The 27,797-nt window shown below is 36.6% G+C and overlaps 1 protein-coding gene across 3 annotated transcripts in view; it reads right to left on the bottom strand.

Annotated features, from left to right (window-relative positions):
* The window catches only part of Col28a1 (collagen type XXVIII alpha 1 chain), a 196,400-nt gene that overhangs the window by 89,289 nt on the left and 79,314 nt on the right, over positions 1 to 27,797 (bottom strand). For all 3 annotated transcript variants that reach the window (XR_007109989.1, XM_047562843.1, XM_047562842.1), the window contains exons 18-23: positions 27,703 to 27,771; positions 9,221 to 9,292; positions 8,379 to 8,447; positions 5,235 to 5,306; positions 2,024 to 2,092; positions 1,324 to 1,392 (exon numbers count right to left, since the gene is read on the bottom strand). Coding sequence is in view for 2 of the 3 variants with exons in the window: in XM_047562843.1 (XP_047418799.1) it covers positions 1,324 to 1,392; positions 2,024 to 2,092; positions 5,235 to 5,306; positions 8,379 to 8,447; positions 9,221 to 9,292; positions 27,703 to 27,771 (420 nt within the window). In the remaining variant the exon portion in view is untranslated. The remainder of the gene's footprint in view (positions 1 to 1,323; positions 1,393 to 2,023; positions 2,093 to 5,234; positions 5,307 to 8,378; positions 8,448 to 9,220; positions 9,293 to 27,702; positions 27,772 to 27,797) is intronic.

Raw genomic sequence — 27,797 nt, 5'->3', positions numbered from 1 at the left:
GTACCAAAAAAAAAAAAAAAAAAAGTAAAAGGAATTTTTTTCATTGAACTTAGTTTCATGTACCTCAGTGTCTGGGCAATGGGATGAAGAACCCATCCCAGTTTGCCCAGGATTTTCCCAGCTTCAGTCCCAAAAGCCTTGCATCCCAGGGACCCTCAGTCTTGGACAAACTAGGGCACTGGTCACTCCGGCAGGGAGGAGTGCTAAAATTGTAAGAAGGGTGGAGGACCTTCAACACTCCAACTTATGTCTGTTTTGTAATAGGTTGTGAATTGTGTTTCATTTAAAAGATGACTCCAACTTTTCTTTTTTACAGTTTGAAAGGCATTGATTTAAGTACTTAAACCTTTTTAACATATGAGAAGACATGATAAAAGAGTACAGAAGTTTGCTGTTGTTCATTTAATAAATATTAATTATGGGGTCCAGAAGTCTATTTCCATAAACAGAGATGGCTGACACCTAGGAATGATATAAGTGCTAAATTTTGCTGTAATGCTCGGTATAGTGTGAAAAGAGAAATGGTGATTTGTGACCGTGGAAAACCAGACATGATAATGTAAAGTTGCTTTGTATACTTATTTGTGTATTCATCTGAAATAACTCAAAAGGATGAACAATCAAAGCAAGCAAAACTTTGAACTAATAAAGTTTCCAAATGTGAGCTCTTTTGGACAGTATCTTGCAAAACAACTATATTACTCATTGGTAAGTAAATGAAAAAGCCAGAGGCCGTTCAAACCCTTATATCACAGACACTGCAAAAAGAGCATTTTCAAATAATTGCCTAATCAGCAAAAATACAACCATAGGAACTATTGTTTTCCACATGTGTAAAACAATAAACTGATTTTAAAAAAAGGAAATAGTTCTATTCTTAAATTTATTTCATCAACACAGGGAATTTATAAGTAGAAAAATCAACTGAAGTACTGTACTTTGAATCTTGAGCATCCCCCAAAGGCTCATGTGCTAAAGTCTTGGTCTCCAGTTTTTGGCACTAAAATTGGGTGGGGGAAGCTAGGTCATTGCAGATGTGCCTTTGAAGGGGACATTGGGACCATGGCCTCTTCCTGTTCTTTCTTGGCTTCCTGGCTGCCATGAGTTGAAAAGGCCTCCACCATGTGCTCCTACCATAATACACTGTGATACCACAGGCCCAAAGCAACAAGGCCAAGCAAACACAGACTGTAACCATGAACCAAAATTAACTTTTCCTCCTCATAAGTTGATTATTTCAAGTATTTTGTCATAGCAACAGAAAGCTAACACATTAAGTCTCCCTTCTCACATGCAAAGAAAAAGAGCAAGAATAAATCATACCTTTGGTCCTCGAATAGAAAGTCCAGGTTCTCCTTTAAATCCAGGCATCCCAGGACCTCCTCTATCTCCCTGTACATTTCAAATAACATTCACAGGTTCTAGGTTGTGTGAGAAACCACAAGGTGCACAGCATAAAAGAGATCAGCCAATCTGTAAAGAGTTTAATCTAGCCAACCCAGGTTTTCAAACAGTATTTTTTTTTTAAACAAATTTGAAGAGAATTTCAAATCCTAATAAAACTTGCCAATAAAGACTACTACAGTTGTTTGGAGAAAACCCACTGAAATAATAGGTGGCAATTTAGACTCAAGTATTTAAGCTATAAGAATGCCTGGGGATGTTCTTAAAACTCAGTGTATTTCTTTTCTGCCAAGCTTTTCAATTATAGATCCTAGAAAATTTTTCTGAATAAATGCAATAAAATTCTTGCCTGCCCTAGGGTCTAGGATTTGGGAGAGGTAGTACAAGATGAAGTTAGAACTGGAAACTGCTAAGTGCGGCTAGCTAACTCTACTGCTGGCTTTTAGTCTGCTTACCTGTGAAATATCAAGGTTAAATGAGACCATTTCTTGGGGGGATCTCCCCAAACAGAAATCCTAGTTCACTAAATCATGATCCACTGGTATTATAAAACATATATATTTTTTCCCTCAACTGCCAAAGATCCAAGTAAAAAGAAAAAATTTGCAAGAATACATACCTTTGACCCAGGTGGTCCAGGAATTGATGGTCCAGGCATTCCAAAAGGGCCCATAATGCCCTGTTCACCCTTGAAAACAGCAAAATACTCATTACATTTCAGGCAGAGAAAACATGTGGGGCCTATATTCAGAAAAGAATAAAAATACCTACAGATTTTAGAATATTAGTCTTTCATAGATTAATGTGAAAATAATTTGAGCACCTTATGTAAATCATTGCTAAAGTAATCACATAGGATTTCAGTGTCTTTTATTAAATGTATTCAGTTCATTCCTGAAGATTAGGAGAAATTTAATCTCTAGTGCAACTTTTCACTAATTAATACAGATGATGCAATCCACAGTGCTTCCCTTTAGTATTGTGTGCCAGGAAGCTCAGAGAGGAATGTTTTGTTCAATTATAACAATGTCTTCAACATAAGTTTTAGAGTATACTTTATAATTTTTCCCTTTATTATTTTATTTTAAGGGCCTGTGGTATATCAATCTTCCACTGTATGTTATCTTACATCCTTTTTAGAAGTTGAGAGTTAATATTTTTTTAATTATCTTTAAAAAGTAAAATTAAAGCACTTTTTTTCTCTTTCTCTCCCCTCTGACTCCGTCCTCCCTACCTACATTTATGGATCTAATATTAAGTCTCAGAGACTCAATTTGGAGCAAGAGGTAATTCCTCTCTCTCACTTGAATGTAAACCAGTGATTTCCAAATTTCAGCAAGTATAAGAATTACCAGAACAGTTTGGTAGATATGCAGTCTCAGGTTTCAAGTCCCATAGTTTTATATTTGATCTAGGGGTTCAGCCCAGGAATATGCATGTTCATGAAAAACCTCTGGTGACTTTGACATGGATCCCATGACCAGACTTTAGAAAGCCACATTTCAAAGCAACTGTCACTGCACACCACAAATTCTATTATTTATGAAAATTGATAACATATAAATATGATAGTTTGTGAATAAAAATAATTAAAAATAAATAAGACAGGTATTGTGGTGCACACCTGTAATCCTGCCAACTTCGTAGGCTGAGGCAGGAGGATTACAAGTTTGAGACCAGCTTGGGTAAATTACTGAGACCCTGATTCAAAATAAGAATTAAAAATAAAAAGGGACTGGGGGTGTAGTTCAGTGTTAAAGTGTCCCTAGTTTCAATTCCTAGTATGTATGAATGAATGAATGAATGAAAAAATACATACACACATACTGGAGTGTGGTCAAAATTTTGCCAGAACAATCTGGAAACTATTGCCCTAGAGTAGATGTGGCCAAAGTCAGCCTGCACCCAGATTTTGAAGAGCATTGGGCTATCAACAGTTTTCATGGTTTCACATGGTTGTAATGTAAGGACCTATGCAATGTCCTCAATTTTGCTTCTTAGTCCAAAAATTTAAATATTTACTATCTGCCCTTTACCTAAACAAATAACAAATAAATTATTAATTAATTAATTAATTAAATAAATAAAACAGTGGAGACCTGCCTTAGAGATTGACCTATTTCTATGCTATGCTTCTACCTGACTCTCTAGGACTTCAGATTGCTGACTAATCTCTCCTCTGCCTAACTCATGTCCTCTAGCTGTCTCTTGAATTATCCTGCTTCCTCCAGGAGGGACCCCATCCATCTGATTCACAAGTGAAGAACCAGGGTCCATCATCCCACCTAAGACCTCTGCTGGGTGGATTATCCATTACAATCCACAAAGTGAGCACACCGATCTGCTGGGGCCCAGGCCATGTGAAGGCACTTATGGACCAGTCCTTAAACCTGAAACTTTAGGATTCAGCATAATATTTAACCAGTATTGGCACATACATGACATGACCACAGATACATCCCCGTCCAATCTTATGACAAAGAATCAAGTTATCTGTTAAAATTCCTTACTAAAACCAGAGGTAAAGAAAAATTATGCTTCTAAATTTAATTTGTTCTACTTCTTATTTTTAAAGGCTCATTTTAAAATATGAAAAATATCACAGAAAGTATATAGTTTTTAGATGTACAAAGTCCCTGGATTACATTATGATTATGCTTTAAAATATGGCAATTCTTCATCTCTACCTAATGGGATAAAAAAAATTCTTATTTCAAAATAAAAAAATATTCACTTTGAATAAGAGTAACAAAGACATTAGTAAGCCCTGTTATTCATACTAACTTAACACATTTCTTATGTAGTGATATTTCTCATAATGTGCTTCTTGAACTATCTGCAACAGATGACTTTCTTGGAGAAATGCAGATTCCTGGGACCCACCCACTTAATGAATCCTAATCTCTAGTAGTAGGACCAGAAATACGATTTGTAACAAGCTCCCCAGGTGACAATGATGGACACTGGAGTTTCAGAATCACTGGTCTACAAGACTTTGGTTTTTACCTGCTCTTATCTTGCCAATACCATTCCTTAAAATTTGCTCTTCAATCATCTTGTCCTTGAACATACTCCTATCCCTTTTCTTACAATTAGCATCTTCCTAGAGGCATAAATTCTGTTGAATTTGCAATTTATTTTTTGACATATTCAAAAGACACACACCTCCTTGCCTCACAATCTCCTTCAATTCCTCCTCAGCTCCCTGTTCTGGACATTTTAAGAGGATCACAGTTCCCTATTTTCTATTTCACTGTATGGATTTTTCTCTCTGAGTAATCCCATGTGTTGAATACTTACTAGGTGCCAGGGACTATGCTGAGTGCTTTATTAACTCCTTATATTCACAATAACCCTGTGAAATAGATCATATTTTCTTCTTTCTATTTGGGAAGGAACTGACTCTGAGAAGTTTGGAGCAGAGTCCAACGGGAGGGGCCTCCTAAGCCTGCTCCACCTCATACTGTGCTACCTCTTAGTCTCTAGCTTCTTGTTCAGCAAAACGAGATAATGAAGAATTGGTATTTTCTATGGTCCCAGCTTTATCTCAACTTCTAAATATTTGGTAGTTGAGGGGAATTACATACAGATTCTCTCTTAGAAGCATAAATATTCCTATGAAGATTACATACTTCATGCAATCTCTTAACTGCATTCTATTCAGGTCTGTGAATAGAATGCTTTCTAAAGGCTTTGTTTATTTGAGGGTTTTTGTTTTGTATTTGTTGGGAAGGAGACAAGTAATCAAATTTACAGTGGAATTCTAATCTATTGAAACCAGACACAATTACAATCTCCTGAAAGCATAAATGAGAATATAAGAAACATACCTTTGGCCCCGCAGGTCCTGGAAATCCCATCTGTCCTTGATTTCCTTTGCTTCCTTTCTTTCCTTCATCGCCCTGACAAAATCATTATGGAAATATAGATGTTGTAGTAACATACCATCTCCCAACCTAACAATGACCACTTCTGAGTCAGATTCTTTCAAAAATACTAATTTTAAGGTGATATGCCTGAGCCCGGCTTAGTTGTGCAGGGTTTGACTCTAGTTCTGTCTTCACCAATTATTCAATATGATTTAATATTTTTTAAAAAATCTAAGTTCTGAATCTTTGAGAACTTTTACTTGAATTTATACTGGTTTTGCATCCTTGGTCTATTAACAGATGGTTCCGAGGCATTCAGAGTTTCAGGAAAGAGATCTGACTATGCTTTTTCATCCTTTCTGTTTTCATGCTATTTCAATTTAAAACACAAAAAGAGACATTTTTTTCAAATCACAGTCCCATTTCTTCCTCAGTGGGTAATCTAGTTCATTCCTCCCAAGGAGACCAATAATCTTATTGGTAGGCAGATATTATAGCATTAACCTAAAGGAGATCCAAAAACAGCCTTCTGGATGTTCCCAGCATGGTTATGTTGGTCAGGGCTCCCCCAAAGCAATTCTGTTATCTTCAGTCAGGAAGCCTCACAATTTTATGACATTCTCTTTCAACTAGAGCTCTACTGTTGTTATCATCAGGGTATCCAGCTGGAGTTCTGGTCCTGGTGCCCCAAAGAATTAAGAAAGACATACAGAAGTAACAGATAAAGTAGGAATTTATTGGAAGTGAATGTGAAAGTAGAAGAGTAGGCCCAGTGAGAGAGAGGTTCAAGGCTCCAGTGTCTGGAAATTAGTGTTTAATATGTGGAGTTGTGAGGTATTCACTTCCCTGTAGGGACCTGATTCAAGACCTTACCCTGTTCACTCCCATTGGTTACCTTATGATACTAGATTCAAATATTTTCCAATTTTTCCCCATTGGCTACTTTAGAAAACCTAATTATAATACTTCCCACTTTATGACCCTTAGTCATTTTAAAATACCAAACTTGTGGCAGGAGTTGTCATGGTGGTAAGTCCTCAATGGTAGGAGTTGTCATGGTAGTGGGACTTACCCTAAACAGGGACATGATGACTCATCCCCTGTCTTGTCCTTCAGCAGCATCTTTCTTATACACTGCTTCCACCATATTGGCATCCTGAACTCCTGCCTAACACTGCCAAATCCATTTGTGGACCCACCTCACCAAAGGAATAGCTCCTTGGGGGTCTGCAACTAAGGTCACTTAAATATTCATGATATAAATGATTAAATCATGGTTTTCAAACTTGAACTTCTGAATCACCTGGAAGGTTTGTTAGAGCAGATTACTGAGCCTCACACTCAGCATTTCTTACTTAGTAGGTCTTTAGTGGTACCCAATAATTTGCATGTCTAACATTTCCAGGTGATGTGACTGTTTCTGATCCTGGAACCACATCTTGATAACCAGTAGACTATTCTGTGGTCATCAGCTAAGAAAATGTTCCACCAAGAAGAGGTGGCCTCTCATGGAATGCACAGATGTAATCAACTACCAACTGTCCACACTAATGGAGAGCAGCAACATAGGTTAAAAAAGCAATTAGGTGTCCAGTTATCACTATCATCACATCATTATTATTGTAAGTAGAGACAAAACACAACCAAATATATTTATTTTCTTTTACTCTCTTCCAAAACTACTTATTGACCTCAATTATCCCAGAAGAAAAGGAACACAACTAAATGAAGTGAGGAGCCAACAATGTATCATGACCTGCCTGGGATGTAAGATGTTCCTGCCACTGTTCTCTAGCGGCCTTCCAGAAGTCACAGGCCACCTCAAAGTCACAAGTCTAGTGGCCCTTCTTTGCAGTGCACATTCTCCTTTATTGGTAGCATTTGACATCACTCCTTGCTTTCATTTTGAAAGCTTTGACCTGTTTCTCTCACTGCACTATTATGCTTCCACTGGTGGGGTGCTCTCCCCAGCCACCCCACAACTGGGTCCTAAGCCTTAGCTCTTTCTCAGAAACACCATTTCTTCTCCCAGCTTCAATTGTTAACCCGAAGTGTCTATTTTCCGAAAGTATATTCTAGAAAACATTACTTCTCATGAATGTTAATAGGTCAATATTTAAAAGTATATTTTGCAAAATGTTAAAAAAAAATATTTGCTGGCTCCCCACTCAGATAGGAGAAAAACACCATCATTTGGTAAGTCAACAAATTAAAATGTCTGAAACTCTACAAATATATTTAAATTTCAATTTCTTACATTAAAGATTAAGGATCTGATTTTAGTTAATACTTTCATAAGACATCTTAAGCTATCCATTATAATTTTAACAAAATTGTAAGTAAAACACTAGTAAGTATATAGATTTCATTTTTACTTTTCTTATATATCATCCATAAGAATCTTTATATGGACATTGTTGACTGTATAAAAAAGTTACAGAAACATCTAGCACCTTGGAGGTTGTAGATTATGTCATTACTAGCCTCACCCTACTGATGAATTTATATATTCTTATCTTCACACAGGAAGATGTCATTCAACCAGCATTTCTACAGGGTGAAAAGCATACCACATTGTGAAGTAAACTCACCATTATTTTATTTTTTAATTCTTATCTATTTATTTACTTTGTGGTGTCAAGGAGCAAACCCAGGGCCTTGCAAAAGCTAAGCACAAAATCCACCACTGAGCTATACACCTAGCCCCCCAGATTTCCATTAAAAAAGTGACATTTCTTACTATCATATGAGATTCTATAAATATCTGAAGAAAATTTATGAACTTTCAAGTTTCAACCATGTGTCCTGAGGCTCCTTTTCCTTCTATGTGCTTTTAGATGTCAATCAGACAATTTATTGAGAAAACATGTGTTGAACTCTTCTCTAGGCTAGATCTTATGATAGATGTTAGGAAAATAAAAATGAATAATACATACTTGCTGTCTTCCAAAAGCTTACAAGATAGTATCCATAATTTTAAGCCTGATGTAAATACATTTGACACAACAAGAATAAAAACCAAATTTCTCCTAGGTTGACTCCTTAGCATCAGGACCAGAAGAACATAGACAGGCTGCTTCCCCCAACACCCTGTCATTTGCAAACCTTGGGGCCAGGCTGTCCTTTTCCAGGCGGTCCTTCTGGGCCTCTTGTTCCTGGAAGCCCGGCTTCTCCCTAGAGGAAATCACAATGAAGTCTTAGCTAATGCTCCATAGACAGAATACATGATTCTACCTTGTTTCCCCTTATTGCCAGTGGATTCAGCTGAGACCCTCCACTTTAGTCTCAAAATTAATTTGGAAGCTTATCAATGAATAAATTAACATTAAACTTCAGTTCAACCAGAGCAGCTGAAATATCATGAAAAAGTTTAATTTCTCAGCCAATTTCCAAAGCAATAAGCTCACTTTCCTTTGGCTCTTCATTCACATTTGGTGGATATTATTTTTAACAAGAAAGACCTTCAGCCTTTCCATCTGCTGTTTTTTAGTACTTTTATTGAAAAATGAGTATTTCAAATGTCAACTCAAAATAAATCAGGAAATCTTTACAATGGCCTGACTTCCTGAATGCATTTACAGACTCTCCTTTTGGAGTGGGAAAAAGAGGCATTTTTCTTTAAGTTTAAATTAATGTGCTTTCTAGAAATCCTGAAGGAACTAGGTTACTGGAAAATGCCAAGGCCAAAATACCAGAGAGGAGGCAGAGAATATGAAATACTATTTTAGCCTTTAAATTGGTGCTCTTTCTATCCAGAGTAAGTGAAAAGGGAAATTTAGAATTGTGTGACCTTTTTTTTTTTTTCCTTTCTTTTTTTTTTTTTTTTTTTTTTTTTTTGTTTAAAGATACTCTTTGTCCTGGATGGTTTAATCTGAGCTCCTGCAGGACCAAGATACTAGTCTGGTCCAATAGTTTGAACTCCAATAATATGAAAACTTTACTCTTACCTTCTTCCCTGCAGCTCCATCTTCTCCTGGTTCTCCTGGTAGACCTGGGGACCCTTTTAAACCTGGCTCCCCCTGGTGGATGAACAAAGATATTATCTCCCTACACTCTGAGGTACTTGCATTTGAATACATCTTATAATGCTTGAGAAAAATCTCTGAACTGAGAAATCTGATTAGTAATTATAGTAACTAAGATGGTTGACCTTGAGCAAGTTATTTCACCTTTTGGGTCTCTGTTTTGTATTCTATGGCCATGGGTTCAATTGTGGGCCCCCCCCCCCAAGTGACCTTAGTTGGAATTAGGGTCTTTGCAGATGAGTGTCTTGATAGAAATAGAAAAATTCCAAGTGAAGAAAAGCACACAGAGAAAGCACCATGTGGCCACAGAGGCAAAGACAAAAGTGGTAACAATTGTAGCCCAATGACCAGGACAAACAAGGATTCTGCTGATGGGCTTCAGAGAAAGTAAGGGCTGTGAACATTGATTTTGGACTTCTAGCATCCAAAACCATAAGAAAATAAATTTCTGTTTTCCCAAGCCACCCAGTTTGTGGCTCTTTGTTATTAACATTAGCTCTGGAATACTAACATAAAAATGAAATAAAAAATTGGGACCCTAACACCACTTCCAGCTCTTGTATTCAGTAATTCTGTTTGCTTTCAATTTAATTTGTGATTGAAAATAAATTCTTTAAAATATTCACCAAAAAATGCTAATTTCCAAGAATGTAAAAGTGTTCTTGGGGCTAGGGTTGTAGCTCAGTGGTAGAGTTCTCACCTGGCACATGTAAGGCACTGGGTTTGATGCTCAGCACCACATAAAAACAAATTAATTAATTAATTAAATAAAATAAAGATATTGTGTCCATCTACAACTAAAAAAATTTTTTTAAATCTTCTTACTGCATTTAGTAAAAGCAAAACATTTGACTTAATTGAAAGTCATTTCTACTAACCTAAAAAAGTTAGGGAGAGGAAAAAAACATAATAAACCTTAAAAAAAAAAGGACAGAAGAATATAAAATGAGAGAAGAAAAAATAAACTTGAATACAAAAAGTAGGAACATTCATAAAACTAAAGGCAATAGTTTTCAAAAATGAATAACAATTATAAACCTCTAACAGTAATTATTAACACTTAAAAAGGAAAAGCACCAATACAAAGTATTAGGAATAAAAGGGTGACCTAACTAAATAAGTGGTAATGATTTTTAAATATCATAGAAAGTTTGTTACAGTTTTAAACAAATACATTGAAAAACATTAATAAATTCATAATCTTCTAGAAAAATATAAATTCCAAAATGACACAAAAAGAAAGTTAAGAAAAGCCAAGCTGTAAACGTCGTCTTCCCTAGCTTTTTAAACTTCGAAGAACAGATATTCTCTATTTTATACAAGGATTTCTAAAAAATAGAAAAAGAGGAAAATCTACCCAATTTGATATGACCCAGTCATTTTACTTCTGGGCTCTCACCCAAGAAGAATGAAAACACATGTCCATACAAAAGCATATAAATAAATGTTCATAACAACTTTATTTCAACTATCCAAACCCTGGAAACAATGAACATTTTTAACAAAAGGCAAATGGATAAGTAAGTTGTGGTGTATCAACACAATGGAAAGCTGCTCATCAACATGAAAAAACAAACTATTCATAATGCTACAATATGTATCTCAAAATGATTTTGCTAAGTGAAAGGAAACTGGAAAAAATATATATAGTATATGATCCCATTTATACAAAATTCTAGAAATTGTAAACTAATATGTGCTGACAAAAAGCAGATCAATGGTTAGCAGATCATTGAAAAGCATATTAGCATGTAGGAATATTCAGGAAGAATGGTATTATAGAAGGTTATATAACTTTTGTGCTTAATGGATGCCTTTATTATATTGGTTGTAGGAGGATCTCAAGAACATACACATACTAAAACTTTTCAAATTGTGCAGTTTAAGCATGTGTAGTTATTATATGTTAACCATACAATAAATTGTTGTTTAAAATGGGTGCAAAATCCTAAATAAAATATTAGTCGACTGAATTATCATCATGAAACATTATACTTATGATTGATTAGGTTTAACTCAAAAAATACAAGGATGGTTCAATGTCTAAAAACTCTCTTTTTTTTTTAAATCCTAAACAAAATTTTATTGTATCAAATTAAAAAATGTATAAAATGGACAATGTGGCAAAGTGGGTTTATCACAGGAATTCAAGGGTGGTTTAGTATTTGAAAATCAATCGGTGTACGTCACCATATTCAAACAAAAATTTTACAAAAAAACTATTCAATATTGACAAATTCCAATATCCATTCCTAATTAAAACTCTCAGCAAATTAGAAACAGAAGTTTCACAATCTGAGGATGTTCATGGAAAAGTCTATGGATAACATCATACTTAATAGTGAAAGACAGTTTTCCCTCCAAAATCAGAAGCAATGTAAAAATGTCTCATTTGCCCATTGCTATTCCACAATGTATTTAAGGGTAGAGCCAATGTTATAAGACTAGGAAGAAATAAAAAATGTAAAGATTGGAAATGATGAAGTACAACCATCTTTCTCAGAAGACATAATCACCTGTATAGCATATCTGGCAGCATCTACCTTCACAAAAAGCAACTAGAACTAATAAATGAGTTTAGCCAGGTTGCAGAATACAGGATAATTTATGCAAAAATCAGCTACATTTTTGTAGACTAGGGGGAACAGCAATACATTTAGTAAACTGACGTATGTGGATAAATTTAACAAAAAAATGTGCAAGAGTTGTACACTGAAAACTGAAAAGCATTGATAAGAAAAATTAAAGATCTAAGTAAATGGAGAGATACAACCTGCCTATATGTGGGTCAAAGACCCATATTCTTAAGATGCCATTTCTCCTCATATTGATCTACAGATTCAACACAATTCCATGGAAAACCTTAGCAAGCTATTTTCATAGAAGTTGACAAGATATTTCTAATGTTTATTATCAAGTTACTGAGATATTGACCATAAGATAGACAAATACAGTAGATTCCAGAAATACACACAACCAAAAGGAAAACTCACTTTCTGCAAAGATAGAAAGGCTATCCAATGGAGAAAGAATAACCATAATCTTTTATGCAAATGTTACTGGAACAATTGGGTATTAATATGCAAAATAATAATAATAGCTTTGATTCATAATTTTTAACTTATAAAAATTAACTCAAAATGGATCATATTATTTAAATGGAAAATGTAAACCTACAAAATTTCTAGAAGAAAACTTCTGTGATTTAGGATTGACAAAGATTCTTTAGATGTAACACACAAAAGCCTGGTCCAAAAAGGAACAAATTAATACATTGGACTTCATCAAAATTAATTTTTTTCTTTTCTTTTTTTTTTTTTTTTGGTTATTTGAAGACATTTCAATAAGAGATTGAAATGAAAAGACACAATCTGGAAGAAAATATTTCCAGGTCATAATTGTGATAAAAGAATTGCATCCAGAAATCCAGAATATACTCTTTTATTTTTCCTTTTTTTTTTTATTATTGTATACAAATGGGATACATGTTATTTCTCTATTTGTACATGGAGTCAAGGCATACCATTTGTGTAATCATACGTTTACATAGGGCAATAATGTTTGATTCATTATTTTTTTCATTTCCCCCCACACCTCCCACCCCTCTTTTCCCTCTATACAGTCCTTCTTTCCTTCATTCTTACCACACTCCTTATCCCTAACCCTAAACCTAACCCTAAACCTAATGCTAACCCTTCCCACCCCCCAATATATGTCCTCATCCGCTTATCAACGACATCATTCGTCCTTTAGTCTTTTGAGATTGGCTTATATCACTTAGCATGATATTCTCCAATTTCATCCATTTGCCTGCAAATGCCATCATTTTATCATTCTTCATTGCGGAGTAATATTCCATTGTATATATATGCCACAGTTTCTTTATCCATTCATCAACTGATGGGCATCTAGGTTGGTTCCACAATCTGGCTATGGTGAATTGAGCAGCAATGAACATTGATGTGGCTGTATCTCTGTAGTATGCTGATTTTAAGTCCTTTGGGTATAGGCCAAAGAGTGGGATAGCTGGGTCAAATGGCGTTTCCATTCCAAGCTTTCTGAGGAATCTCCATACTGCTTTCCAGAGTGGCTGCACTAATTTGCAACCCCACCAGCAATGTATGAGTGTTCCTTTTTCACCACATCCTCGCCAACACCTATTGTTGCTTGTGTTCTTGATAATCGCCATTCTAATTGGGGTGAGATGAAATCTTAGGGTAGTTTTGATTTGCATTTCCCTTCTTACTAGGGATGTTGAACATTTTTTCATATATCTGTTGATTGCTTGTACATCTTCTTCTGTGAAGTGTCTGTTCATTTCCTTAGCCCATTTGTTGATTGGGTTATTTGTATTCTTGGTGTAGAGTTTTTTGAGTTCTTTATAGATTCTGGAAATTAGCGCTCTATCTGAAGTATGGTTGGCAAAGATATTCTCCCACTCTGTAGGCTCTCTCTTCGCATTGCTGATAGTTTCCTTTGCTGAGAGAAAGCTTTTTAGTTTGAATGTATCCCAGTTGTTGATTCTTGCTTTTATTTCTTGTGCTATGGGAGTCCTGTTAAGGAAGTCTGATCCTAAGCCAACATGTTGAAGATTTGGACCTACTTTTTCTTCTATAAGATGCAGGGTCTCTGGTCTGATTCTGAGGTCCTTGATCCATTTTGAGTTGAGTTTTGTGCAGGGTGAGAGATAGGGGTTTAATTTCATTCTGTTGCATATGGATTTCCAGTTTTCCCAGCACCATTTGTTGAAGAGGCTCTCTTTTCTCCATTGCATATTTTTGGCACCTTTGTCTAGTATGAGAAAATTGTATTTATTTGGGTTTGTGTCCATGTCCTCTATTCTGTACCATTGATCTACCTGTCTATTTTGGTACCAATACCATGCCGTTTTTGTTACTATTGCTTTGTAGTATAGTTGAAGATCTGGTATTGCAATACCCCCTGCTTCGTTCTTGCTACTTAGGATTGCTTTAGCTATACTAGGTTTTTTATTCTTCCAGATGAATTTCATGATTGCTTGCTCTATTTCTGCAAGGTACATCATTGGGATTTTAATTGGAATTGCATTGAATCTGTATAGCACTTTAGGTAGTATGGCCATTTTGACAATATTAATTCTGCCTATCCAGGAACATGGGAGATCTTTCCATCTTCTAAGATTTTCTTTAATTTCTTTCTTTAGTGTTCTGTAGTTCTCATTGTAGAGGTCTTTCACCACTTTTGTGAGATTGATTCCCAAGTATTTTATTTTTTTCGATGCTATTGTGAATGGGGTAGTTTTCCTAATTTCTCTTTCTGAGGATTCATCACTTATGTACAAAAATGCATTGAATTTATGAGCATTGATCTTGTAATCTGCTACTTTACTGAATTCACTTATGAGTTCTAAAAGTTTTCTGGTGGAATTTCCAGATTCCTCTAAATATATAATCATGTCGTCAGCGAACAGGGATAGTGTGAGTTCTTCTTTTCGTATTCGTATCCCTTTAATTTCTTTGGTTTGTCTAATTGCTCTGGCTAGAGTCTCAAGGACGATGTTGAATAGAAGCGGTGAAAGAGGGCATCCCTGCCTTGTTCCAGTTTTTAGGGGGAACGCTTTCAGTTTTTCACCATTAAGAATGATATTGGCCACGGGCTTAGCGTAGATTGCCTTTATAATGTTAAGGAATGTTCCCACTACCCCAATTTTTTCTAGTGTTTTGAGCATGAAGGGGTGCTGTATTTTATCGAATGCTTTTTCTGCATCTATTGAAATAATCATGTGATTCTTAACTTTAAGTCTGTTGATATGGTGAATGACATTTATTGATTTCCAAATGTTCAACCAACCTTGCAACCCTGGGATAAAACCCACTTGATCGTGGTGCACTATCATTTTAATATATATTTGTATGCTATTTGCTAAAATTTTGTTGAGAATTTTTGCGTCGATGTTCATTAAGGTTATTGGTCTGAAATTTTCTTTCCTCGATGTGTCTCTGTCTGGTTTAGGTATCAGAGTGATATTGGCGTCACAGAATGAGTTTGGGAGGGTTCCCTCCTCTTCTATTTCATGAAATACTTTGAGGAGTATTGGAATGAGCTCTTCTTTAAAGGTTTTGTAGAACTCGGCTGAGAACCCATCTGGTCCCGGACTTTTCTTTGTTGGTAGGCTTTTGATGACTTCTTCTATTTCATTGCTTGAAATTGGTTTATTTAAGTTGTGTATGTCCTCCTCGTTCAGTTTAGGTAATTCATATGTCTCTAGAAATTTGTTGATGTCTTCGAGGTTTTCTGTTTTGTTGGAGTATAGATTTTCAAAATAGCTTCTAATTATGTTTTGTATTTCACTTGTGTCTGTTGTGATGTTTCCTTGTTCATTCCGAATTTTAGTAATTTGAGTTTTCTCCCTCTTTCTCTTTGTTAGTGTGGCTAAGGGTTTATCAATTTTGTTTATTTTTTCAAAGAACCAACTGTTTATTTTGTTAATTTTTCCAATTGTTTCTTTTGTTTCGATTTCGTTGATTTCGGCTCTGATTTTAACTATTTCCTGTTTTCTATTACTTTTGGTATTGGTCTGCTCTTCTTTTTCTAGGGTTTTGAGCTGTACTGCTAAGACATTTATTTGTTGATTTCTACTTCTTTTTTTTGAATGCGCCTCATGAAATAAATCTTCCTCTAAGTACTGCTTTCATAGTGTCCCACAGATTTTGATATGATGTGTCTTTGTTCTCGTTTACTTCTAAGAATTTTTTTATTTCCCTCCTGATGTCTTCTGTTATCCATTCATCATATAATAGTGTATTATCTAATCTCCAGGTATTGGAGAAGTTTCTGTTTTTTATTCTGTCATTTATTTCTAATTTCAATCCATTATGATCTGATAGAGTACAAGGTAGTATCTCTATCTTCTTGTATTTGCTAACAGTAGCTTTGTGGCATAAAATATGGTCTATTTTAGAGAAGGATCCATGTGCTGCTGAGAAGAAAGTGTATTCATTCTTTGTTGGATGGTATATTCTATATATGTCCATTAAGTCTAAATTGTTGATTGTGTTATTGAGATCTATGGTTTCTTTATTCAATTTTTGTTTGGACAATGTATCCAGTGGTGAGAGAGGTGTGTTAAAATCGCCTAGTATTATTGTGTTGTGGTCTATTTGATTTCTGGAATTGAGAAGGATATTTTTGACGTACGTGGATGAGCCAATGTTCGGGGCATAGATATTTATGATTGTTATGTCTTGCTGATTTATGCTTCCCTTAAGCAGCATGTAATGTCCTTCTTTATCCCTTCTGACTAGTTTTGGCTTGAAGTCCACATTATCTGAAAAGAGGATGGATACTCCTGCTTTTTTGCTGTGTCCGTGTGCATGGTATGTTTTTCCCCATCCTTTCACCTTTAGTCTATGGGTATCTCTTTCTATAAGATGAGTCTCTTGCAGGCAGCATATTGTTGGATTTTTCTTTTTAATCCAATCTGCCAGTCTATGTCTTTTGATTGATGAGTTCAGGCCATTAACATTCACGGTTATTATTGTGATATGATTTGTATTCCCAGTCATTTGACTCATATTTGTTTTTTGACATGATTTGGTTTCTTCTTTTTTTGGCTATTCCTTTAGGCTAGCGCCTCCTGTTGCTGATTTGCATCGTTGTTTTTCATCTCTTCCTCATGGAATATTTTGCTGAGAATGTTCTGTAATGCTGGCTTTCTTTTTGTAAATTCCTTTAGCTTTTGTTTATCATGGAAGGATCTTATTTCATCGTCAAATTTGAAGGTAAGTTTTGCTGGGTATAAGATTCTTGGTTGGCATCCATTTTCTTTCAGGGCTTGGTAAATGTTGTCCCGGCCCTTCTAGCTTTTAGGGTCTGAATTGAAAAATCTGCTGATATTCTTATTGGTTTCCCTCTGAATGTAATTTGATTCTTTTCTCTCGTGACCTTTAAAATTCTGTCTTTATTTTGTATGTTAGGTATCTTCATAATAATGTGCCTTGGTGTGGGTCTGTTGTAATCTTGTATATTTGGAGTTCTATAAGCCTCTTGTACTTGGTTTTCCATTTCATTCTTCAGATTTGTGAAATTTTCTGATATTATTTCATTGAATAGATTGTTCATTCCTTTGGTTTGTTTCTCTAAGCCTTCCTCAATTCCAATAATTCTCAAATTTGGCCTTTTCATGATATCCCATAATTCTTGGAGATTCTGTTCATGATTTTTTACCATCTTCTCTGTTTGGCCAACTTTGTTTTCAAGATTAAATATTTTGTCTTCAATGTCTGAGGTTCTGTCTTCCAGGTGTTCTACCCTATTGGTTATGCTTTCTATGGAGTTTTTAACTTGGTGTATTGTTTCCTTCATTTCAAGTATTTCAGTTTTTTTTTTTTTTTTTTCAGTATCTCTAACTCTTTATTGAAATGATCTCTTGCTTCCCATATTTGGTCTTTTAACTGTTGATTGGTGCGATCATTTAATGCCTGCATTTGCTCTTTCATCTCCTCCTTCAATGCCTGCATTTGCTCTTTCATCTCCACATTTGCTTCTCTGATTGTTTTAATTATGTACATTCTGCACTCCCTTTCTGACATTTCTTCTGCTGTGCTGTCATTGGGTTTTATTGATGTAGTATCTAGGTTTGTTTGGGACCCTTTCTTCCCTTGTTTTCTCATATTGGTCAGATATCAGTGGGAATCTGAGATATTGCAGATTTCCTCTATTGGCTTATAGTGTCCTGGTAGATTTCCAGTGTATCACCTCCCAGCCTTCAGTAGCCTGAAGTCTTGGAGGAACTTGATAATGCAGTGCTTCCGAAGAAAGCTGCCCCTAGCCCCTACTGGTTCCAGGGCTTGGAGCTGGCTCTGTGCGGAAAGGCTCTCACTGGGGGCCTGCACCGTGCAGCTGGCCATGTGGGGGGAGCCCACTGCCGGAGTGTGGAAGGCTACCTTGGGAAGACTCTAGCTGCCCTACCCTGCTATGATAAGCCACCCCTATCTGTGCCTGCTGCCCAGGCCAAGTTTCGCCCAGTGGGGGAAACTCACCCCGTGATTCTATTTTTGTCCAAGTCTCTCAATGCCTCCCCTTCTTGAGTCCTGGGTTCTGGAGCGACTGGGGATGCAGTCACCCTCTAGGTCGCCATCTTGGATCGCCCCGTGGAAAGAGCCTGCAGCCAGAGTGGGCAGAGCCACCTGAGAAAGTCTCTGGCTGCCCTGCCCTGATCCCAGAGTCTGCTTGCGGATTGAAGCTCTCCGTTGGCTCAGGGACTTGTGGCTGTCTCTATGTAGAAAGGCTCTCACTGGGCAGTCTGTTCCAAGAAGCTAGCCTTGAAAGGCACCTCCCACCACAGGGGGCTGCTTGGGGAGGTAGCTGGCTGCCCTGTCCTGGTCCCTGAAGCCACTTGCGGGCCAGAGTATGCCGCACTGGCTCCGGGACTTGGAGCTTGTTCTGATCAGAAAGGCTCTCAGTAGGGGGCCTGCTCCGAGAACCTGGAGAAGCTGGCTGTGTGGGAGGGGCCCAGCACCGGAGTGCGCAGGGCTGCCTGTGGAAGACTCTAGCTGCCCTGCCCTGCTCCGATAAGCCACCTCTATCTGGGCCTGCCACCCGGACCGAGTTTTACCCAGTGGGCAGACTCACCCGTGGCTCTATTTGGGTCCGAGTCTCTCAATGCCTCCCCTTCTTAACTCCTGGGTTCTGGAGCGACTGGGGATGCAGTCACCCTCTAGGCCGCCATCTTGAATCGCCCCGTGGAAAGAGCCTGCAGCCGGAGTGGGCAGAGCCGCCTGAAGAAGTCTCTGGCTGCCCTGCCCTGATCCCAGAGGCTGCTTGCGGATCAAAGCTCTCCGTTGGCTCGGGGACTTGTGGCTGTCTCTATGTAGAAAAGCTCTCACTCTAAAAACTCTTTTAATGTATCAGTTTAACAGATTAAAAGAAAAAAAATGCAAGTATTTAAGTAGGTGTAGAATTTGATAAAACCTAATACTCATTTATTATTAATAAGCAGCATTTGGTATAGTTGAAAGAGTTGAACTAATAGGGGGTATATCCTAAAAATTACAGCAAATGTCACACTTAAGAGTGCCATTTTAGGAGCACTTCCTTTGAAATCACCTCTTTTCAACAGCTTACTGAAGATCTTAGCAGTATATAATGATAAAACTAAATAGGAGAAAGAAAAACTAAAAGAAAAATTGCTTTCATTTTCAGACTATATGATTATGTACCCAAAGTATAAAAAAAGCAAGAGAGTCTATGATTAGAATATTAAGTGATTTCACATAGTGAATTGATACAAAAAACAACATACCAAAACTAATACTAACCAAATTAAAAGCTTTTCCTCTAGATTTTTAATAGCTACTAGTAGATGTAGAAAAAGAAAACATTCCTAATGCAAAAATGTTTCCAGGATACCTGGGAATAATTTTTTAAAAAGAAGTACAAGTTATGAGATCTCTGGAGAAAATGATAAATATTTTCCTAAAAATTTGGAGTATTTTACCTTGTAGTTTGAAAGGTTCAATATTTGACCTCTAGACTCAATGCTACCCTAATGGGATATTTTGTTAAATTTGGCAATACTAAGATGTACATGTTAGAATCCATAATCAGCTAGAAAGAAGATGGTGTGAGTATTTTCTCCATCAGATGCAAACTTATTTTTAATCTGTCACAATCAATAGCAGGCAGTAGTACTGAGAAAGATGTACAAAGGGAGCAGAATAGAGTGCTCAGGCACTGATCTTAATAAATACAGAAACCTGACATAGGACATGGTGGTGTTACAAATCAGTGTGACCAAGATGATTTATTCAAGAACTGAAGCAGAATCACCTGTTTATCAGTGTGAGGGAAAAAATAGATCCTACATTAACCCATACACAAAAATAAATTCCATGCAGATTAAAGACCTAATTATTTTTTTAAAGAGACACTAAAATATTCAGAAATATAGGAGTGAGGATCCAAGATGGCAGACTAGAGGGTGACTGCATCTCCCGTTGCTCCAGAACTCAGGATTCAAGAAGGGGAGGTATTGAGAGACTTGGACCAACATAGAGCCGCGGGGTGAGTCTCTCCCACCGGGGAAGCTCAGCCCGGGCAGCAGGCCCGGACAGGGGCAGCTTCTCAGAGCAGGGCAGGGCAGTTAGAGTCTTCCCCAGGTGGCCCTGCTTTCTCCGGCGGCAGATGCAATCCACAGCCAGCTTGTTGGAGCAGGCCCGTCCAGGGAGAACTTTTCCGCAAAGAGCCAACCCCAAGCCCAGGACCCAGCAGTGGGACCCGGTCTGCAGGCGGCTTCTGGGACCAGGGCAGGACAGGGAGAGGCTTTCCCTTAGCAGCCAGGCTCCCTCCAGCGGCAGGCCCTGTCTACAGCCAGTTCTGGGACCAGGCCCGCCAAGTAAGAGGATTTCCACGCAGAACCAGCCCCTATCCCTGGACCCAATAGCGGGCTAGGGGCAGCTTTCTTCGGAAACACTGCATTATCAAGTTCCTCCAAGACCTCAGGCTACTGAAGGCTGGGAGGTGATACACTGGAAATCTACCGGGACACTATAAGCCAATAGAGGAAATCTGCAATATCTCAGAGTCCCACTGATATCTGACCAATATGAGAAAACAAGGGAAGAAAATGTCCCAAACAAACCTAGATACTATATCAATAAAACTCAATGACAGCACAGCAGAAGAAATGTCAGAAAGGGAGTGCAGAATGTACATAATTAAAACAATCAAGGAAGCAAACGAGGAGATAAAAGAGCAAATGCAGGCATTGAATGATTGCACCATCAACAGTTAAAAGAACAAATATGGGAAGCAAAAGATCATTTCAATAAAGAGTTAGAGATACTGAAAAAAAACAAACAAACAGAAATCCTTGAAATAAAGGAAACAATAAACCAAATTAAAAACACCATAGAAAGCATAACCAATAGGACAGAAAACCTGGGAGACAGAACCTCAGACATTGAAGACAAAATATTTAATCTTGAAAACAAAATTGAACAAACAGAGAAGATAGTAAGAAATCATGAACAGAATCTACAAGAATTATGGGATATCATGAAAAGACCAAATTTAAGAATTATTGGAATTGAGGAAGGCTTAGAGAAACAAACCAAAGGAATGAACAATCTATCCAATGAAATAATATCAGAAAATTTCCCAAATCTGAAGAATGAAATGGAAAACCAAGTACAAGAGGCTTATAGAACTCCAAATACACAAAATAACAACAGACCCACACCAAGGCACATTATTATGAAAATACCTAACATACAAAATAAAGACAGAATTTTAGAGGCCGCAAGAGAAAAGAATCAAATTACATTCAGGGGGAAACCAATAAAGATATCAGCAGATTTTTCAATCCAGACTCTAAAAGCTAGAAGAGCCTGGAACAACATTTACCAAGCCCTGAAAGAAAATGGATGCCAACCAAGAATCTTATACCCAAAAAACTTACTTTCAGATTGACGACGAAATAAAATCCTTCCATGAAAAACAAAAGCTAAAAGAATTTGAAAAAAGAAAGCTGCATTACAGAACATTCTCAGCAAAATATTCCATAAGGAAGAGATGAAAAAAATGATGCAAATCAGCAACGGGAGGAACTAGCCTAAAGGAATAGACAAATAAAGAAGAAACCAAAATATGTGAAAAAACAAAAAAGAGTCAAATGACTGGGAATACAAATCATATCACAATAATAACCCTAAATGTTAATGGCCTGAACTCATCAATCTAAAGACATAGACTGGCAGATTGGATTAAAAAGAAAAATCCAACAATATGCTGCCTGCAAGAGACTCATCTCATAGAAAGAGATACCCACAGACTAAAGGTGAAAGGATGGGAAAAAAACATACCATGTACATGGACACAACAAAAAAGCAGGAGTATCCATCCTCTTTTCAGATAATGTGGACTTCAAGCCAAAACTAGTCAGAAGGGATAAAGAAAGGCATCACATACTGCTTAAGGGAAGCATAAATCAGCAAGACATAACAATAATAAATATCTATGCCCCGAACATTGGCTCATCCATATACGTCAAACAAATCCTTCTCAATTCCAGAAATCAAATAGACCACAACACAATAATACTAGGCAATTTTAACACAACTCTCTCAACACTGGATAGATCTTCCAAACAAAAATTGAATAAAGAAACCATAGATCTCAATAACACAATCAACAATTTAGACTTAAAGGACATATATAGAATATACCATCCAACAAAGAGCGAATACAGTCTCTTCTCAGCAGCACATGAATTCTTCTCTAAAATAGACCATATTTTATGCCACAAAGCTGCTGTAGCAAATACAAGAAGATAGAGATACTACCTTGTGTTCTATCAGATCATAATGGATTGAAATTAGAAATAAATGACAGAATAAAAAACAGAAACTTCTCCAATACCTGGAGATTAAATAATACACTATTATATGATGAATGGATAACAGAAGATATCGGGAAGGAAATAAAAAAATTCTTAGAGGTAAATGAGAACAAAGACACATCATATCAAAATCTGTGGGACACCATGAAAGCAGTACTTAGAGGAAGATTTATTTCATGGATCACATTCAACAAAAGAAGAAAAAAATCAACAAATAAATGACTTAACACTACAGCTCAAAGCCCTAGAAAAAGAAGAGCAGACCAACTCCAAAAGTAGTAGAAGAGAGGAAATAGTTAAAATCAGAGCTGTAATCAACAAAATTGAAACAAAAGAAACAATCGAAAGAATTAACAAAATAAATAGTTGGTTCTTTGAAAAAATAAACAAAATTGATAAACCCTTAGCCACACTAACAAAGAGAAGGAGAGAGAAAACCCAAATCACTAAAATTCGGAATGAACAAGGAAATATCACAATAGACACGATTGAAATAAAAAACATAATTAGAAGCTATTTTGAAAATCTATACAAGACAAAACAGAAAATCTCAAAGACATCAACAAATTTCTAGAGACATATGAATTACCTAATCTGAACCAGGAGGACATACACAATTTAAATAAATCAATTTCAAGTAATGAAATAGAAGAGGTCATCAAAAGCCTACCAACAAAGAAAAGTCCAGGACCAGATAAGTTCTCACCTGAGTTCTATAAAACCTTTAAAGAAGAGCTCATTCTAATACTTCTCAAAGTATTCCATGAAATAGAAGAGGAAGGAACCCTCCCAAACTCATTCTGTGACGCCAGTATCACCCTGATACCTAAACCAGACAGAGACACATTGAGGAAAGAAAATTTCAGACCAATATCCTTAATGAACATCGACACAAAAATTCTTAACAAAATATTAGCAAATGGCATACAAAAATATATTAAAAAGATAGTGCACCACGATCAAGTGGGTTTATCCCAGGGATGCAAGGTTGGTTCAACATCTGGAAATCAATAAATGTCATTCACCATATCAACAGACTTAAAGTTAAGAATCACATGATTATTTCCATAGATGCAGAAAAAGCATTCAATAAAATACAGCATCCCTTCGTGCTCAAAACACTAGAAAAAATAGGGATAGTGGGAACATTCCTTAACATTGTAAAGGCCATCTATGCTAAGCCCGTGGCCAATATCATTCTAAACGGTGAAAAACTGAAAGCATTCCACCTAAAAAATGGAATAAGGCAGGGATTGCCCTCTTTCACCACTTCTATTCACCAATGGCCTCGAAACTGTAGCCAGAGCAATTAGAGAGACCAAGGAAATTAAAGGGATACGAATAGGAAAAGAAGAACTCAAACTATCCCTGTTTGCTGATGACATGGTTATATATGTAGAGGAACCAGAAAATTCCACCAGAAAACTTTTAGAACTCATAAGTGAATTCGGTAAAGTAGCAGGTTAAAAGATCAATGCTCATGAATCCAATGCATTTTTATACATAAATGATGAATCTTCAGAAAGAGAAATTAGGAAAACTACCCCATTCACAATAGCCTCAAAAAAAATAAAATACTTGGGAATCAATCTCACAAAAGTGGTGAAAGACCTCTACAATGAGAACTACAGAACACTAAAGAAAGAAATTAAAGAAAACCTTAGAAGATGGAAAGATCTCCCATGTTCTTGGATAGGAAGAATTAATATTGTCAAAATGGCCATACTACCTAAAGTGCTATACAGATTCAATGCAATTCCAATTAAAATCCCAATGATGTACCTTACAGAAATAGAGTAAACAATCATGAAATTCATCTGGAAGAATAAGAAACCCAAAATAGCTAAAGCAATCCTTAGTAGGAAGAGTGAAGCAGGGGGTATCGCAATACCAGATCTTCAACTATACTACAAAGCAATAGTAACAAAAACCGCATGGTATTGGTACCAAAATAGACAGGTAGATCAATGGTACAGAATAGAGGACATGGACACAAACCCAAATAAATACAATTATCTCATACTAGACAAAGGTGCCAAAAATATGCAATGGAAAAAAGAAAGCCTCTTCAACAAATGGTGCTAGGAAAACTGGAAATCCATATGCAACAGAATGAAATTAAACCCCTATCTCTCACCCTGCACAAAACTCAACTCAAAATGGATCAAGGACCTCAGAATCAGACCAGAGACCCTGCATCTTATAGAAGAAAAAGTAGGTCCAAATCTTCAATATGTTGGCTTAGCATCAGACTTCCTTAACAGGACTCCCATAGCACAAGAAATAAAAGCAAGAATCAACAACTGGGATACATTCAAACTAAAAAGCTTTCTCTCAGCAAAGGAAACTATCAGCAATGCGAAGAGAGAGCCTACAGAGTGGGAGAATATCTTTGCCAACCATACTTCAGATAGAGCGCTAATTTCCAGAATCTATAAAGAACTCAAAAAACTACACCAAGAATACAAATAACCCAATCAACAAATGGGCTAAGGAAATGAACAGATACTTCACAGAAGATCTACAAGCAATCAACAGATATATGAAAAAATGTTCAACATCTCTAGTAATAAGAGAAATGCAAATCAAAACTACACTAAGATTTCATCTCACCCCATTTAGAATGGCGATTATCAAGAACAAAAGCAGTAATAGTTGTTGCGAGGATGTGGGGAAAAAGGTACACTCATACATTGCTGGTTGGGCTGCAAATTAGTGTAGCCACTCAGGAAAGAAGTATGGAGATTCCTCAGAAAGCTTGGAATGGAACCACCTTTTGACCCAGCTATCCCACTCCCAGCCTATACCCAAAGGACTTAAAATCAGCATACTACAATACAACCACATCAATGCTCATAGCTGCTCAGTTCACGATAGCCAGATTGTGGAACCAACCTAGATGTCCTTCAATGGATGAATGGATAAAGAAACTGTGGTATATATATACAATGGAATATTACTCAGCCATAAAGAATGATAAAACTATGGCGTTTGCAGGCAAATGGATGAAATTGGAGAATATCATGCTAAGTGAGATAAGCCAATCTCAAAAAACCAAAGGACGAATGATCTCGCTGATAAGCGTATGATGACACATAATGGGAGGTGGGAGGGGGGCAAGAATGGAGGAAGGAAGGACTGTATAGAGAGAAAAGAGGGGTGGGAGGGGTGGGGGGGAGGGAAAAAAATAACAGAACGAATCAACAACATTACCCTGTTATGTAAATTTATGATTACACAAATGGTATGCCTTTACTCCATGTACAAAGAAACAACATGTATCCCATTTGTTTTCAATTAAAAAAAAAGAAACATAGGAGTATCTTTATGGCTATAAGGTCAATAAATACTTTTATAAAATATTTTTAAAGCCGAAGTCATAAAGTGACAGAAATGTAAAACTTCTGTATACTAAAAGATACCCTAAACTTATATACAAGTCACAGCCTGGGAGAAGATATTTGCAAGCCATCTAACAAAGGAATAACATTCAGATTAATAACTCTAACAAGAAAAGAATCCAACCTCAATTAAAGAATGAATATCCATAGGAATTTACAAAGAGAAAAGCTAAAGGTCCGTTAATCACATGAAAAAGTGCACATGTAGTTAACAGAGAATAAAAATTAAAACAAAGATATAATTGACACATTTGTGCTGAAGTCACTGCCTGTTGCTATGAGGAGGATCATGTGGCACCCCTGTTGAACAGGACTTTGGGCAAAGCAAAGCTGAAGATTTGCATACCGTGCCATCTTCCAGTCCTGACTCTATCTTCCATAAGTAAGGGAAACTTGGACTCTAACTTACACAAAAGAGAACAATGTTAAGGGAGCCTTGTTGGCAAAATGAGTAAAAAATGAGGGGCAATTCAAATATCCATGAACAAATGGATAAATATAAAATGAGATATTTTTATACAATAGAATATTATAGAACACTAAAAATGAATTAATTGATCACAGGCATATAAATGCACCAATAAAACATAAGACTAAGTATAAGTATTTTGCAGAATGATATATTATGTATAGTTTAAGAACACAAAAAAAGTACTATGTGGTTTATGTATAAAAATATATGTGGGAAAACTACAAAAATCCAGAGTTATGATAAGCACCAAAGGCATGACTATGGTATGTCTGGGAAGGGGAGGGAGAGCCAAGGCACTCGGGACAGGATGGAGCCTAGATCCCAGTTTTATCTGTAGTGCTTCTTCAAAATGAATTCTTAGTCCATTCAGCAAAATGTTAACATTCGATAAAGCTGGACTGTGGAATACATGTGCATTCTTTGTATTATTATCTACACTGGTGAGTATATTTGAAATAATTTCTTTTTTAAAGTGAGAGAAACTTAAGGCTGTACATCTAATAAGTGGCAAAACTGGGATTTGAATTTAGGTGGTAAGGCTTACCTTTGCTATATTATGGACTACCTCTCAGGAATTAATATATAAATGACCTAATATGTGTGCATGCGTACATCATGCACTTAACATATTATGTAGCACATCAAAACCCTACAAAACAGTATCTATTATACTATATTAATGCTTTTCTTCATAATTACACATATAACATATATATTACTCCTAGACCCTCATCTTACATATTCCTCTAATACCCAAATACTTTTAGGAATAATGGCAATGACGGTAGAACAAGGGTGAAGTGTAGGGCTCAGCCTCGCTCATCAGACCCCACACACTTTGAGGATGAGTTACAGAACTTGTGAAGGGTGCATCCATTTCTTCAGCCATATTTATTAAGTACCTATCATGTCCTTAAAACTGGGTGTTCAATAATCAACAAGGTAAACAACTGAAGCACTTCTCTTAGAGCAACACTTTGTAATAGAAATAATCAAGCAAGCCATGCATATAATTAGAATTCTTCTATGAACCACATTTTAAGTAATATCAAGTTAGATGGCACATGCATGATCTCTATTGCATTTGGATATAAAGGAAACTTTAATATTATGAAAATGTCCTAATAGTTTCCAAGCAGCATAGTCAACTCACCTTTGGACCCTGCACTCCGATCCCCACTGGTCCTCGAGGGCCTGTAGGTCCTATCAGGCCTACTTCTCCCTGGTAAGGAAAGAGTACTGGAATAT

This window comes from Sciurus carolinensis, chromosome 8 (genome assembly GCF_902686445.1).
Source record: "Sciurus carolinensis chromosome 8, mSciCar1.2, whole genome shotgun sequence".
NCBI classification, from domain to species: domain Eukaryota; kingdom Metazoa; phylum Chordata; class Mammalia; order Rodentia; family Sciuridae; genus Sciurus; species Sciurus carolinensis.
This window is presented reverse-complemented; position numbering and strand designations above follow the sequence as displayed.